The 13,457-nt window shown below is 45.3% G+C and overlaps 1 protein-coding gene across 3 annotated transcripts in view; it reads right to left on the reverse strand.

The window, feature by feature from the left end:
- FBN2 (fibrillin 2) overlaps positions 1-13,457 on the reverse strand; it is a 247,901-nt gene that overhangs the window by 65,518 nt on the left and 168,926 nt on the right. For all 3 annotated transcript variants that reach the window (XM_075541492.1, XM_075541491.1, XM_075541490.1), the window contains 9 exons: positions 10,835-11,062; positions 10,208-10,333; positions 6,215-6,343; positions 5,341-5,466; positions 2,948-3,073; positions 1,921-2,043; positions 1,649-1,774; positions 1,209-1,334; positions 72-194 (listed from right to left, as the gene is read on the reverse strand). In XM_075541492.1, the coding sequence (XP_075397607.1) occupies positions 72-194; positions 1,209-1,334; positions 1,649-1,774; positions 1,921-2,043; positions 2,948-3,073; positions 5,341-5,466; positions 6,215-6,343; positions 10,208-10,333; positions 10,835-11,062 (1,233 nt within the window). The remainder of the gene's footprint in view (positions 1-71; positions 195-1,208; positions 1,335-1,648; positions 1,775-1,920; positions 2,044-2,947; positions 3,074-5,340; positions 5,467-6,214; positions 6,344-10,207; positions 10,334-10,834; positions 11,063-13,457) is intronic.

Below are 13,457 nucleotides of genomic sequence, written 5' to 3' on the forward strand. Positions count from 1 at the left end.
AACTTAACGACTACCAGAAGAGCCTTTGGGTAATTTCACCTTAGCAACTGATGTTCCATTTCAAAACTTACCGATACATTTGATGCCGTTTCCAACCCAGCCTTCTCTGCAGCTGCATTTGAAGCTTCCCGGGACGTTCAGACACGAGGCGTGCATGTCGCAGTTGTGCGCACCAATTTCACATTCATCCACGTCTTAGGGAAATCAGAGTTAATATGGACAAGTTCAAATACAAATTCATGACTTCTACTTCCCAGTATACTGCTGTGTAGGTGCGATTTTCATATACACATGGAAATTTCTACTTGCTTACCGAGAAAACCATAACATCATTTCTCTCTGTCGTTTTTGTGGACTCCAATAGGACTTGGAAGGTCCAGATACAAATCGAACCCATCTTTCCCTGGAGGAAACTGCCGGGCACTTTGTGGACAGTGAGAAGCAGCAGGTGGTGCCACCCAGCAGGAAACATGACCGCCCCGACACACCCCCGCAGCCTGATGAATGGCCACAGAAATCCTCCATTTTTAAAATGGAGGCTCTGCGATTCCCTCCTACAAATATTTGTTACATTTGCTGCTACTTGCCTTTTCTGGGGCTAGCCAGCTGAAGGGCTGGGTCGCAGGGGTTATGGAAGCCAACCACTGTCTATCTTCCTCGAACAAAATGCCACACTTGGGCTACAAACTCAGCAAAGAGGAACACCTGGTCCAACATCTTGAACTTGGCATCTCTTCCCCCACAAGTAGGTAAAAAGGCTCAAACTACCCAATGAGGAGAAGGAACCAAAGACACAATGAATGGGCTCGACAGCCCAGGAAGTCAGAGAGAAAGAGAGGAGCAACTGGGGCAGGAAGCGGACACAGGCAATTGGAGACGAGCAGGAAAGTGAAAAGAAGGGGAAATCTGAGGGACGGAGAGAACAGAATGCAAATACAACCACCGGCTAATTTTCACTCCTTTTGAAGAATTGCAGAAACAAAATGTATGGTCCCTCTGGCTCTCTGATGCCACCTTCTTCATGTGTGTCTCTTATTTGGGCAACAATCGTACATACAAAGTGAACACTGCTGGAGAAGGAGGCACCAGAAGGACAGTGGAAGCAGACTTCACATACTCGCTCGCTGCTGCCATCCCGGTGAGCTCAGTGGTGGGGACGGCAGAGAAAATATGCTCCCACAGAGAAGAGCCAGATGCTTGAAACGCACCTGTACATCCCGTGGTCCCCTTCTTCACAGAATAGCCCAACTGACAGTGGCAGATGAAGGACCCTTTGGTGTTCTCGCATTCTCCAAACATGCAGATGTTTGAATTTAAATCACACTCGTTCACATCTGGAAAGTGAATTTTTCAATATCTCGGTTAACTGGCAATCTAGATGCTATCTTTTAAACGGAATAGCGTGATGTGATACATTTACAGATGAAACTGTTAAAATATAATAAATTGGCTAGACCTCATAGTACAGATAATGCGCTACTCATCCTTCCGAAAGACTTTCCCCAAGTAGTCCATCCTTCTCAGCTTTGATGGCATCAAATACGCTATCGTTATGATCCACCCTCTCAAAAGCCTGACTCATGTTCACCTCCACAGTGCGCATGCACGCATGTGTACTTGTATAGGTACTTATTCTGATGATACACACCGATGCATGTCTTCATGTCCAGCGACGCCATGAACCCATCGTAACAGAGACAGCGATACTCTCCCGGGATGTTGGTACACTGGCCACCGTCGCAGATGTCAGGGCTGTTTCCACATTCATCAATATCTGGCAACGCGAAATTCGCGTCAAAGAAAACAAGGACGCTCGTCAACAGCAACTATACATTTTTCCTGTCCAGTCCCACCCCCCAGTGTCTGCAGATAGATGTGGAACATAAACATGAATTCAATGTACAAAGCACGTAGAGGTACCTGCGCACGATCTCCCGTCGGGCATCAGGGCATACCCATCACTGCAACTACACTCGTAGCTTCCTTCGGAGTTCGTGCACTGGGTGTCACAGCCCCCGTTCATGATCAGACATTCGTCGATATCTGTGAAAAGAACACGCCAACCACCGAGTGGCTTCATCACTTTTGAAAGGTTAATTCCTTACACAAAAAAGCACTAAGGAGGAATTACTGTCAATTTTCTCCTGCCTTCCCCTCAGTTTTAAGCAGAAAGCTTAAATAGATGCGAATTGCTCCCCATTACTTGTGTGGATTTGCCGCTACACCAGTGGACAGCTTTAGTCCTTTCTAATTCCAGTTAGACAGAATGCCATTGGACATCTAATTCTAAAATGAACAATGAAAAACAAAGCCTGCTGCCACTGGGTCCGATTCTGACACTCAGAGACCTGACAGGGCAAAGCTGACCTGCCCTCAGGGCTTCCGAGCTGTACATCCTTACGGGCCGGATGCTGGCGGGTTCTAAATGCTCACGCTTCGGTTCGTAGAATGACCTGTGACACCGCCAGCGATTCTCAAAATTTAATACTCCCAAACTCAAGTTCACTGCCCTCAAGTTGATACCGACTAATTATGTCCTTTTAGATAGAACATGACAGACGTGCCCGTTGGGTTTCTAAGGCTGTAAGTCTTTATGGGAGGAGAAAGTGTCATCTTACCCCAAGGAGGAGCTGGTGAGTTTGAACCGCTGACCCCATGGTTAGCAATCCTACGTGCAGCCCATTGTGCCAGCAGGGATCCCAACATCACATGCTAGCACTTTAGAACTGAAGGAAGTCATAAATGTGAGACCATGATTTGAGGAATTTTAAAATCTTAAGACCAGTGTCTCCATGCAAATCCACCAACTATGGCATCTTAAGCTCTGCCTCCGTTCTTTGATTCCGTTCTAGGGCAAAGGCGTCTTGGAACACCTTTACCATGCATTTGGGCCAAGAGATTCCCCAAGCTGCTTGGAGACGTCCGCATCCTAACTCTCCCCGCTTACCTGTACAGCCCTGGCGGTCAGGTGTGGCCTGGTATCCAGGGTTACAAGAGCACTGATAGGTCCCGATCATGTTCACGCATTTCCCATTTCTACAGAGATTGTCGCTTAAGGAGCACTCGTTAATATCTACAAAAGGTACACAGAATTAACGTTTTAGTCATAACCCGTCACTACAACGTTTGGAGCTGAGGTCTCCAGTGTGCACTTTGCGGGGAGTTTCTGGGGAGCACAGCAAGCCACTGGAATGTGGGTTTCTGTTTTCATGTATTACTCTCTAGCATAATGCGACCCAGAAGACGCTGCTACAATAATGTCACGGCCCTATAGCTCTGCTGTCCAGTATGTAGCCATGTGCACCAAACACTTCAAAATGTGGTTGGTAAGACTCTGAAAGTAGATTTTTAGTTGCATTTCATTTTTAGTTGCATTTCACTGAATTGAGGTCAAATAGCCGTATGTGGCTAATGATGCCCGTATTAGATAACGCAGGCACAGAGCATGCCAGAAATGATGCTCACTAAGTCTCAACTTATGTGCCCACATTGACATGTTCACTTAGTCTTCATTCCATGATCAAGTGTCATTTAAAAACCCAAACCAACACACCACCATTGAGTCCATGCTGACTCGCAGTGACCCTATGGCACAGGGTAGAACTGCCCCTGAGTCTCTAAGGCTGGAATTCTTTACGGGAGTAGAAAGCCCCGTCTTTCTCCGAGGGAGCGGCTGGTGGTTTCAAACTGCTGACCTTGTGCAGCCCGACTCCATAACCACTATGCAACTGGGGCTTCTAAGTGTGACTTCTGCAAAACCCAACTTACTACCATCGAGTCAATGCTGACTTAGAGTGATTGACCCCCCTGTGGGTTTCTGAGACTATAAGTCTCTATGGGAGTAAAAAGCCGCGTCTTTTCTCCAGAAGGCTGGCTGGTGGTTTTGAACTGTTGACCATGCAGATCGCAGGCCAACATGCAATGACTATATCCTGCTGGTTTCCTGAAACTCAAAGTGTTAATAGAGCGACCCTTACTGAAATGCAGAGCCCACCTGCATAGGTAAATCTCCAGATTATCTTGCCTCTGTTAAAATGCCCTCAAAAAGCGGGCAGGTGCATTCAACCCACTATAAAGAACTGTCGACTGAAAAGCAATATTAGTAACGTCAGTCCCAGAGAAGAGCTCAGAAAGGATAAAGCGCTGCTTTTCCTTGGTCAAGCTACTTGTCAAGATGCAAACAAGATAAACATCAGCCTAATCAGACAGAACATAAAACATGTTCAAAAGTCTCAACGTTACGGAGAAAAGTGAAACATGAGTTTGTGCCCATGATCTTACTTTATGCCGTCCATAAGTGTATCTTATAGTCCTGCGTTTTTGAAAAGTGCCTTTTTCAAAATAGAACACTCAGGAAAGCAGAGTCACAATATAAATTGAAATTAGATGCAGAAGTTAGAAGCCGGAATCACTGTACACTGAACCGTGAAGAAATAGTTTGTAATGATTAATGGAAGCTTTTTCTACCACTATCAAAATGAAATCTCTAAAGCACTTTGCTCTTTTTAAACGCCCGTTTTATTCATGTCTTAGATTTACTTTGGATATTTGCATAGCAATATGTATTTATATGGGATATAAATAAAAAATATAAATATATATGGTGAGGAGGTGTGCTCAATTTTTAAAAATTCATTTTAATGGGCTGTGCAATCGTCTCTCTTCTGAGCTGTTTTATCTGCTAACTCTTTTTAGCAATGATTTCCTGTGAAGAAATTGGTTTTAGATGAAATCAAAATTCTAAAGCCATTGTACCAGAACACAGAGGTTTTCACATATTTACAGAAGCACCAGGAGAGGTCAGGGACTGGCCATTAGTGTTTTCTTGTCTCCCTCTGCCACCCCTGAGTTCAGGGCAGTGGAGAGACCACAGGCCTCCCATGAAATGTGGGGAAGGGGACTTGCATGTGCTCACACCCAGCGGGGAGGGCCTCCTACAACAGACACGGGTGCAGAGCAGATGCAACCTGAGGGAATGGGGACACTGGGTAGAGGATCCAGTTTGCAGTCTTCTCAACGGAGCGGCTGCTGTCCCTTCTCCCTGCCTGGAGGATGTGGAGCAGCATGCTCTTACTCGGGCCCTTCCTAAGGCACCACTGGAGTGTGCTTGAACTAAAAAGCCGGAGTCCACGACCCCAGCTCATTCTATGCCGTCACTGAGTGTGCCAGTCGCTGCAGAGACAGCCTGCGTCTGCAACCTCAATGCAGCGAACCTAAGGCCCTAACTTTTAAGGACCCAGGTTCCCTGCATCAACAGAAGCATGAGGTTCAAAATCCACTTGCGGTCGTTCCCTCCGGTGCTTGGTGGGTTTAGTGTATGCGCCGAGGAGACAGACTTACCCACACAGTCCTCGCGTGATGCTGAGAGCTCATGTCCCAGTGGACAGTCGCACTGAAAGCTGCCCTCAGTGTTCACACAGGTGCCACCCCTACAAAGGAGAGGGTTACGTTCACATTCGTCAACGTCTGAAAGGTAAAAACGTGAGATCCATTAAAGCCCTCTCAGGGGGGAAAGGTCACGCATACAGCACTGGACAGACAATGTTATCAGAGGCGTGTGTCCACCACATGACCCGATGCTCTCCTCACACCGCCAGCAGAGACACGGCACAGGTCCCACACTTACAGAGAGCACCTTCTCGAAATCTTCCCTTGGAAGAAGGAGCAGGCTCACCTGACGTGGAGGAGAAATACTCTTTGCTTTATATAATCCTACAAGCAAGCCACCGTGTGCCGCCGCCCATTATATAGCTAGTGCCCTACTCAGAGTGCTGAGTACAAGAGCATGTCGAATCCTTTGCAGCAAGCCCTTCTTTCACTGAGACCCACACAATGGGCCATGGAAGGCAACGGGCTTGTGGCAATACACAAATAAAGGGAACGCCCCGGGATTAGTATGACTGAACATGCACCTGTGGGGCCGCTACATTTTAACTGCAGGTCTCCCGAGTATTGGAGTCAGTGTTTTCCTTCGAGAGTCCATGAAGAGACAGAATCTAGTCCCAAGCCCGCACCGCCATGAAGGCGCCTGGGGGTTGGGGCTCCCCAAGAGTTGTCCAAGAGAGTTCCTGCCTGACATTTGAACGGATTCTCTCTTTCATCACCACTCCTCATCAAGCCTGTTGTGAACAGCTCTGGAGACAAGCACGGGGTGAGCTACCGAGCCTGCGCCCGTCTGGTTTCAAGACTGAGAGCAAGCGCCCACCCCACTTACCCATGCAGTTCTTCATCATCATGAAGCCGCTCTCATAGCCCTCGAAGCACTCGCACTCAAAGCTGCCTGGAGCATTGACGCAGATGCCATGTCCACAGAGGTCCGGGGAAATCCTGCACTCATCGATATCTGAGCCATGCAATTGAACACAAAAGCCAAAACCAGACTGAGTCGGAGAAGGCAGTTCCAGGCCACGGGGAGGAATTTTGCCCTCAAGTGAATGCATAACTCATTTGAGCCACCGAGTCCTAGGCTAATCGAATGAAGGTATGTTTTCAGTGGAGGAGACTGAAAGGGACAGGGCTTGAGGTGCATTCCTCCCTCCAACTGCCAAACTGTCACAGCCAACGGGCAGGGAGGAGTCGCTTTTGAGGCCCTCAGAGTTCTGGAACTGTGGATTTCTCTTTGTGGATTAGAAATAGTAACAGAAGGATGAACCAGGCCACCGGATGAACCAGAGGAGGCGGACATGAGGAAGCAGTGCTCACACAGAATGAAGTCCCATGGGTGGCAAGGAGGTCATGGCGGTTCTGCTAAACTAGCGCACACCCATCTGTATGTGAACAGAGGCAGACAGCGGAACACCTGTAGCAGGCAAGGCTGGCCTTCCACAGACAGGCAGACTCAGAGGCAGGTGTGACCAGCACAGAAAGCACACCTCTGGGCCGGGTCATGGAGTAGACCCCAGTCTTTCTGTGAGTCACACTCCGATATGAAGAACCTCCTGCTCCCATAAAACAAATCATATAAGAAAATGTTATCTGTGTGTATTTTTTTAGACACTGCAGTGATTAAAAATTCTCAATAGTAGGATTTATATTTTCAAAACCAAGATTCTTAGAAATCTCGCAGTCCTATTACCCAGATCTTCTGAGATTCTTCCCGAGGGAAGTCTGGTTTACAAAAGGTGATTTAAAAAACACAGCCCATATTTAAAAAACAAAAATCTTTGTCCCAGCAGGAAAAACAATGTTTCTGCCTGTCTCTATCCTTTAGTTTGATGCATTTCAATTCTGAAGTTTTGAAATCACAGGATTTAATCAGAGGAGAAGTTGGACATATTCCCTTGGGGTCTCACTCCCAGTTTTCTCCTAGCCTTTGGGGTTTTCTGTTTACTTCCTCAATGATAGGGATCCTGAAAAAAAATAAAGCTTACAATTTCTCATGTTTTAAAAGCCATCAAATTAAGAAGAAAAAGGTGATTTAGTTAGCCTGGCAATTGATACATGTTTTCATTCAATTAGGGTCCAGTTAGGATTAAAAATGCAAAGGCCAAAAATATTGGAGCAATGAGTGATAGAATATTAATTTAAAATGCTGTTAGGAAGAGGAATTGATTAGTATCATTAATTCTTATCCTTTTTGCCCATCAATGACCAAGAACGAGATAGTTCATAAGAGCCACAGGAAGAACCTAGAATGAGTCTCGTGGCAAAGCAGGGGCACACTGCTGTTGCCATAAAGGGAAGCTGTGACTATGTAAGTGTCAGGACTCTGGAAGCTGCACACTAGATGTGTGTGGACTCTAGAAGCAGATGGAATATATCTTAAAATCCGGTTCTTCAGGACCTTAGGCAAGGCATCTCACTTCTCTGACCGTTTGCTTCTACGTACAATAGGGAGTATGGGAGAACCACCTCTGGGATTAAAAGGGCCAGTATTTGTGAAGAGCTTGCTTCTGAGAAAGTGTGGAACATAAAAGCTCCTCTGTGATACGAATTTGGAAGGAAGTGAATTGTGCCACACAGAGGGAGCAGGAGATTGAGCTTAAATGCTCAAAGAGAACCGCGGACAATCGTTTTCTGTTGTGCTTTTGAACTGTGACAAAGGCACGGCAGCTACTATCAGCAGCTGCCTTTCTTATTCCGTTATAGAAGGGGAGTATCAGAGGCTTTATAGAACTTGACTCATCTCATATCCTACAGAAGAGGTGGAAACAGACTGGAAAAATCAAGAATTTCCTTACCCAGAGGCAGGAGTGTCTGGCCCTTAAAACATGATACGGAGTCAATGGAAGTTGTTTCGGTGTAAGATTACAGTCTACATCCTGACTTTAGGATGACGACCGGGAAATTCGCAGCTTGGGAGAACTCTGAGGAGTCTTCTATGCAGTGGACACTGTAACATCTACTACAGAGCGGCACCACCTAGCTCATGCTGCCCAGATTTGCCTTCAAAACCAAAGAAGCACTCACCTGTTTTGGGGAGTGTCATTGGTAGATAGCTCTGGGATGCAAAACTACCTTCAGGGATTGGCTCAGCTGAAGAAGTAGCTTCTTCACCATCCCACCTCTTCCCTGGAAAGCCATCTCCAAAGACTGACCGTGTGGGCATACGACGTGCTGCTCCCTGGTCGCCTCAAGACAGCTCTGAAGGCCTGCCTTGGATCTAGCATTCTATATGGACTGGACTGAAAGTTTTGTTGGGACTTCATCATAGCTCAATTTCTCCCTATTTCTGCTTCTTTCCAGTTCCTTCCCCAGTTATTGATCCCAAGGTCACACTCTAAGAATTTCCTGCATGCTAATCTTTCCTAAAGAGCCCCACTTCTGTCAGCAATAATCTAGGGGGAAAGCATTATAAAACCCTTGAAATAACCATATCAGTAGAAGAAGTTGCATCACTCTTTTCACTTGTCCACCGAGAGAGGGATACCAAAGTTAAATATGAGGCTTCCATCCTGAGAGAAATTACACAGCTAATCCCACACAGGATGTTTTTCTAGGGGAGAAAACAAGGGTGGGAGAGACAAAAGGAGTTGAAAGAGAAACAGTCCAGATGGAGATTAGAAATGTGGGAGGGACACTCCAGGACGGGGTAGTTGGAGATGGTATCTGGGAGTGGGTCAAGAGACCATGCCTGAAGCCATGAGAGGAGGCAAAATTCTGAGGGGCAGCATGCTGAGGGGGCAGATAACTTTGACAAATAGCCAAGCAACAGAGAAGCCAGAAGGATTTGTAACCAAGAAGAAAGAAACATCAGGGGAGGGAGCGCCAGGGAGACAAAGAGCAGGACATTTCAGGGTGAAGTTGTCAGCAAAGAATCAAAAAGAATTCGCATGTAGTAAAAGATTTTGATTTTAAGAGAGGGAGGAGAAAGATAAAAGCATGAAAGCAAACTGGCAGTTTAAGGGAAAAGAAGGTTCGAGAAAACACTTTTAACTTCGGTTCTACATTGAGAAGGAGCCAGTGAAAACACAGAAATGCTACCGAAAGAGGCTTTAGCCCTGCGGAGAAAGAGCCAGGAGGAGGAAGTGCAAAGAGCTTAAAAAGCAGACGAACGAACTGCAAAATCAAGGCCACACATCACCTCTCCTGTTCTCTGGAGCTGGAGAAGAAATGAGAGTATGCGAGGAAACGGAAACCCGATCACCAGGGAGGGTGTGCGAGAGGGGCGCGGGCAGCCACGTTATGGACCTTTGGTTTCAAAAAGGAGGGAAGAAAGGAGGACAGGTGCCCGTGCATGCGTGCGTGTGCGTGTGTGCGTGTGCGTGTGTGTGTAGGTTGGGGGAGAGGCTCTGGAGCAGTGCTGAGAGGAACACACAGAGCCGTGGAAAGGTGATGAGCATGAGTGCGGGAAAGCAGCATGGCGGGCATGGATGAAGTGGAATGCAGATATCTAGTCAGCTCCTTGGATTTTTCTCAGTAACCCAGAAGTGGCAAGAGCAATGAGGAGCGAATTTAGTGGCACAGCAGGTTAAAGGTTGCAGAAGTATTTTATATAAGCTCATATAATCATTGAGTGATTTACTGTGTCTTTTAGTACTTAGTTATTTTGAAAATCATATGATGAGGATCCTCTCTATAAATAATAGCATCTTCAAGTGTTTGGGATTTCTCTTATAAAAAGTTGATTTGGAGAACTGGTTAAGTAACAGAAAGGAAACAAACGTACACATTCTCAGTGACCATCCTGCGGGCTTTTCCTGGCAATACTTTCCGAGTGAAAGAAAGAGTGCTCGAGTCTACCGATGGAACAAGAGAGCCAACTTACCCGTGCAATTCCTTTCCTCCATGTCCAGAGCGAAGCCACTGTTGCAGCGACACTTAAAACTTCCAATTGTATTCCTGCACTTTCCATACGTACACATCCCAGGGAATGCCTTGCACTCATTGATATCTAAAGGTGAGCAAAAGTCGTCTGTAGAAGGGGCTGGTACAAAAAGCAGGGCCAGCACTTTACATTAAAAATCTATGAGATGGTAACGATGTATGGAAGGACGCATGGGAGGTTTATCACATTTTCTACCGATCACCCGGACGCCTTCATCTGTGAGGGATTCTATATTCTAACCAAGAGTCCGGACGAGTTATTCTGTGAAGCTTATTGGGGTCGGAGGACTTCTCACCAAATGGCTGCATCTGGTCCAATTGTTGAAAGGGAAGCAGAAGTAGAATCGAACGATGTAAGACAAGCGAGCATAAAATCGTGGTTGTCCCTGTGACCGTCACATGGATTCTATCTTAGCTAGCTCGCTGTACCCTTGGGCTTGGTGTTTAGCAACAAATGAGGCTTATGCAAGAAAATACAGTTGCACATTATGAAGAGAACCAGTTCTGAGTGTATGGAGGGAAGGAGACTTGTCTAGTGTCAAGGGAATGAATGCCTGCTGTCCGTTACCTTTGTAGAATGGCCGTCCAGTAAGAACATCCCCTCTGTTGGCAAAGCCAGGGCCACGAGGGCACAGGGTCTCATAGTCCTTGGTGCCAGGCCTGGGGCATTCCTCACACTCAGTGCCCCACGCTGCCCCAACTGTACAGCAGCAAGCATCCATGCGGAACTTTCCCGGCACTGGCTGGACACATTCATCTTCATCCCACCTCAGGTAACACTGCTCCATCCGGATATCTATACAAGCGCGAAGTCAGAATTAGAGAGTCAATGAAACCTACACTCAGCAGAGATCTATCAACACACACTTCAGTATGGATGACACCTCAACATACGGGAACAAAAATTCTCACAACTGGACCAATCAGCAGCATCGTGATAATGGAAAAAGACTGAATTTGTCTAGGATTTCATTGTAGTGGGATCCACAGTCAACACCCATGAAAGCAGCAGTCAAGGAATCAATTGACCCACTGCATTTGGCAAACCCGCTGCAAAAGATCTCTTTAAAGGGTTAAAAGGCAAGGAAGTCAAATCCACAAGTAAGGTGCATTGGACCTGTATCCTAAGCTTGTGAAACCTAGACAAGGAATAAGAAAGACAGAAGAAGAATTGATGTTTTCTGAGTTATGATGTTGGTACAGAATATTGGGTGAACCATGGGCTGGCAGGAGAATAAACACATCTGTCTTGGAATAAGTATAGCCAGAATACTCCTGAAAAGCAAGGATGGCCAGACTTAGTCTCATGGACTTTGGATCTTTTATCAGGAGGGTTAGGAGAAAAAGGAATAACCTTAACAAGCTAGATTAAAACAGTAGCTGAAACAGTGGACTCAAACATAGCAAGTGGGGATGGCACAAGTGCAGGCAGTGTGTCATTCCACTGTCCGTAGGTCTGTATCCGTAGGTCTGTACCACTAAATGGCACTTGACCACACTGGCAGCACGTGGTGCCAGGCAGAGTGCCAGAGTCAGCAGATACACTAGTGGGTAAGCCATGGAGTACCTGACCCCATGGAATAACACTCATCTCAGGACAGCGGGGGTAAATTCCGCTCCAGCGCCTTTAAAAAAATCACTGTGTTTTCAGGTAAAACTTTACACAGCAAATTAATTTCCCAATAAACCTTTTTTATACAAATTGTTGTGACATGGATCACAATTTTGACCAGGAATTCGTGTTCTCATTCTTTCTATTCTGTTGGTTCCATTTCTACTTACCTAGCTTCCTGTCCCTTCCTTGCCATTTCATCTCTGCTTTGTGTAAATGGTGACCATTGGTCTCAAATAGGTGATTGTTTAAGGGAGCACATTACTACGGAGAGATATTACTTGTTTGATAAGACAGTGCATTATCTGGTTGGCACCTCCAGCAGTGGCTTCAGTCCCTAATTCATAGATTATCTTAGAGCAATAATATCAGAGGTTCCTCAAGTCTCTATCAATACAGCAAGTCTGGAGTTTTCTTTCTTTTTTAACAAATTTAAATTTTGTTCTGCAGTTTCTCCTACTTCACCCAGTCGTTTTAATGTGCTTCCTTTTAGGGCGGTTAGCATTGCTAGCTGGTCACTGCCGCTACTCCTCGAACTAGGATGCAGAACACTGTCTGTCTGAAGGATGTCATGCCAATTGACTGAGTTGTCCCATGGGGATGGGCCTAAGCCATTTAACCCATTAAGCCAATTCAACGAGGCGCGTACGTCTAAGAAGGCTCCATAACTGGGCCTCTCCTATGTGCTTTATTATACATACAAATACATGTGCAGCACGCCCAAACACGCCTATCCGTATGCCTATAGACACACCTCTGCGCACACACTTCCTTAAAGATGCCTTCCTGTACTTATGGATGCAAACTTATTAGCCAGTGTAGCCACAGAAGTATTTTTTGGTTGGTATTACAATTGTCGCAAACTTGAGGAACTTATAACATTGACTAAATTTCCCCTTATCCTTCTAAGTGTCTCATTTACCTTGGTCAGGTGTCCCCTTCAGGATTACTGAATTCTCACAAGAAACATCCATGAAGAAAAGCTTCCCTCATGTATGAATCCTTCATATATGACCAATTACACGGAATGGGGATTTCAGAATTAAAAATCAAATTTTAGGGAAAGTCTGGTTCTCGGAATGTTTTCAATGCTCATATGCCAGTGTCTTCTTAAAGCTTTCTTGTATCTCAGAATGAATGAATATAACATCATCCAAGTAAAACTCTTAACCAGAGATTTAACAAAGATGAAGAATTCATTATCCCCTCCTTGAACAAAGGGTGTATTTTGAGTGATGTTCTGGAAAACTTATATCGCTGTGTGATAATTTATGGTTAGTTACATGACTTCATTTGTATTATCCTTTAGTTTTTTAAGGAAACTTGATATCATTAGTTATCTGACTACACTGATAATATCTGGTCTTCTTCAAAAGATATACTATTTTTTTCTTGAAGTTTTGAAAGTGAGTTAAGATAATTTTTTTTAATATTTAAAATCTGAAAATATTTTTTCTGTATTATTGGATATGAAGTATAAAATTTCTAAAAATTCCATGTGCTTATAAATTCGTTTGATGCTCTATACAAATCTAAATATGCTGTCAAAAACTCAACTTATCAACATTTTCGTTAATGA

Source organism: Tenrec ecaudatus, chromosome 2 (genome assembly GCF_050624435.1).
Source record: "Tenrec ecaudatus isolate mTenEca1 chromosome 2, mTenEca1.hap1, whole genome shotgun sequence".
Lineage (NCBI taxonomy): Eukaryota > Metazoa > Chordata > Mammalia > Afrosoricida > Tenrecidae > Tenrec > Tenrec ecaudatus.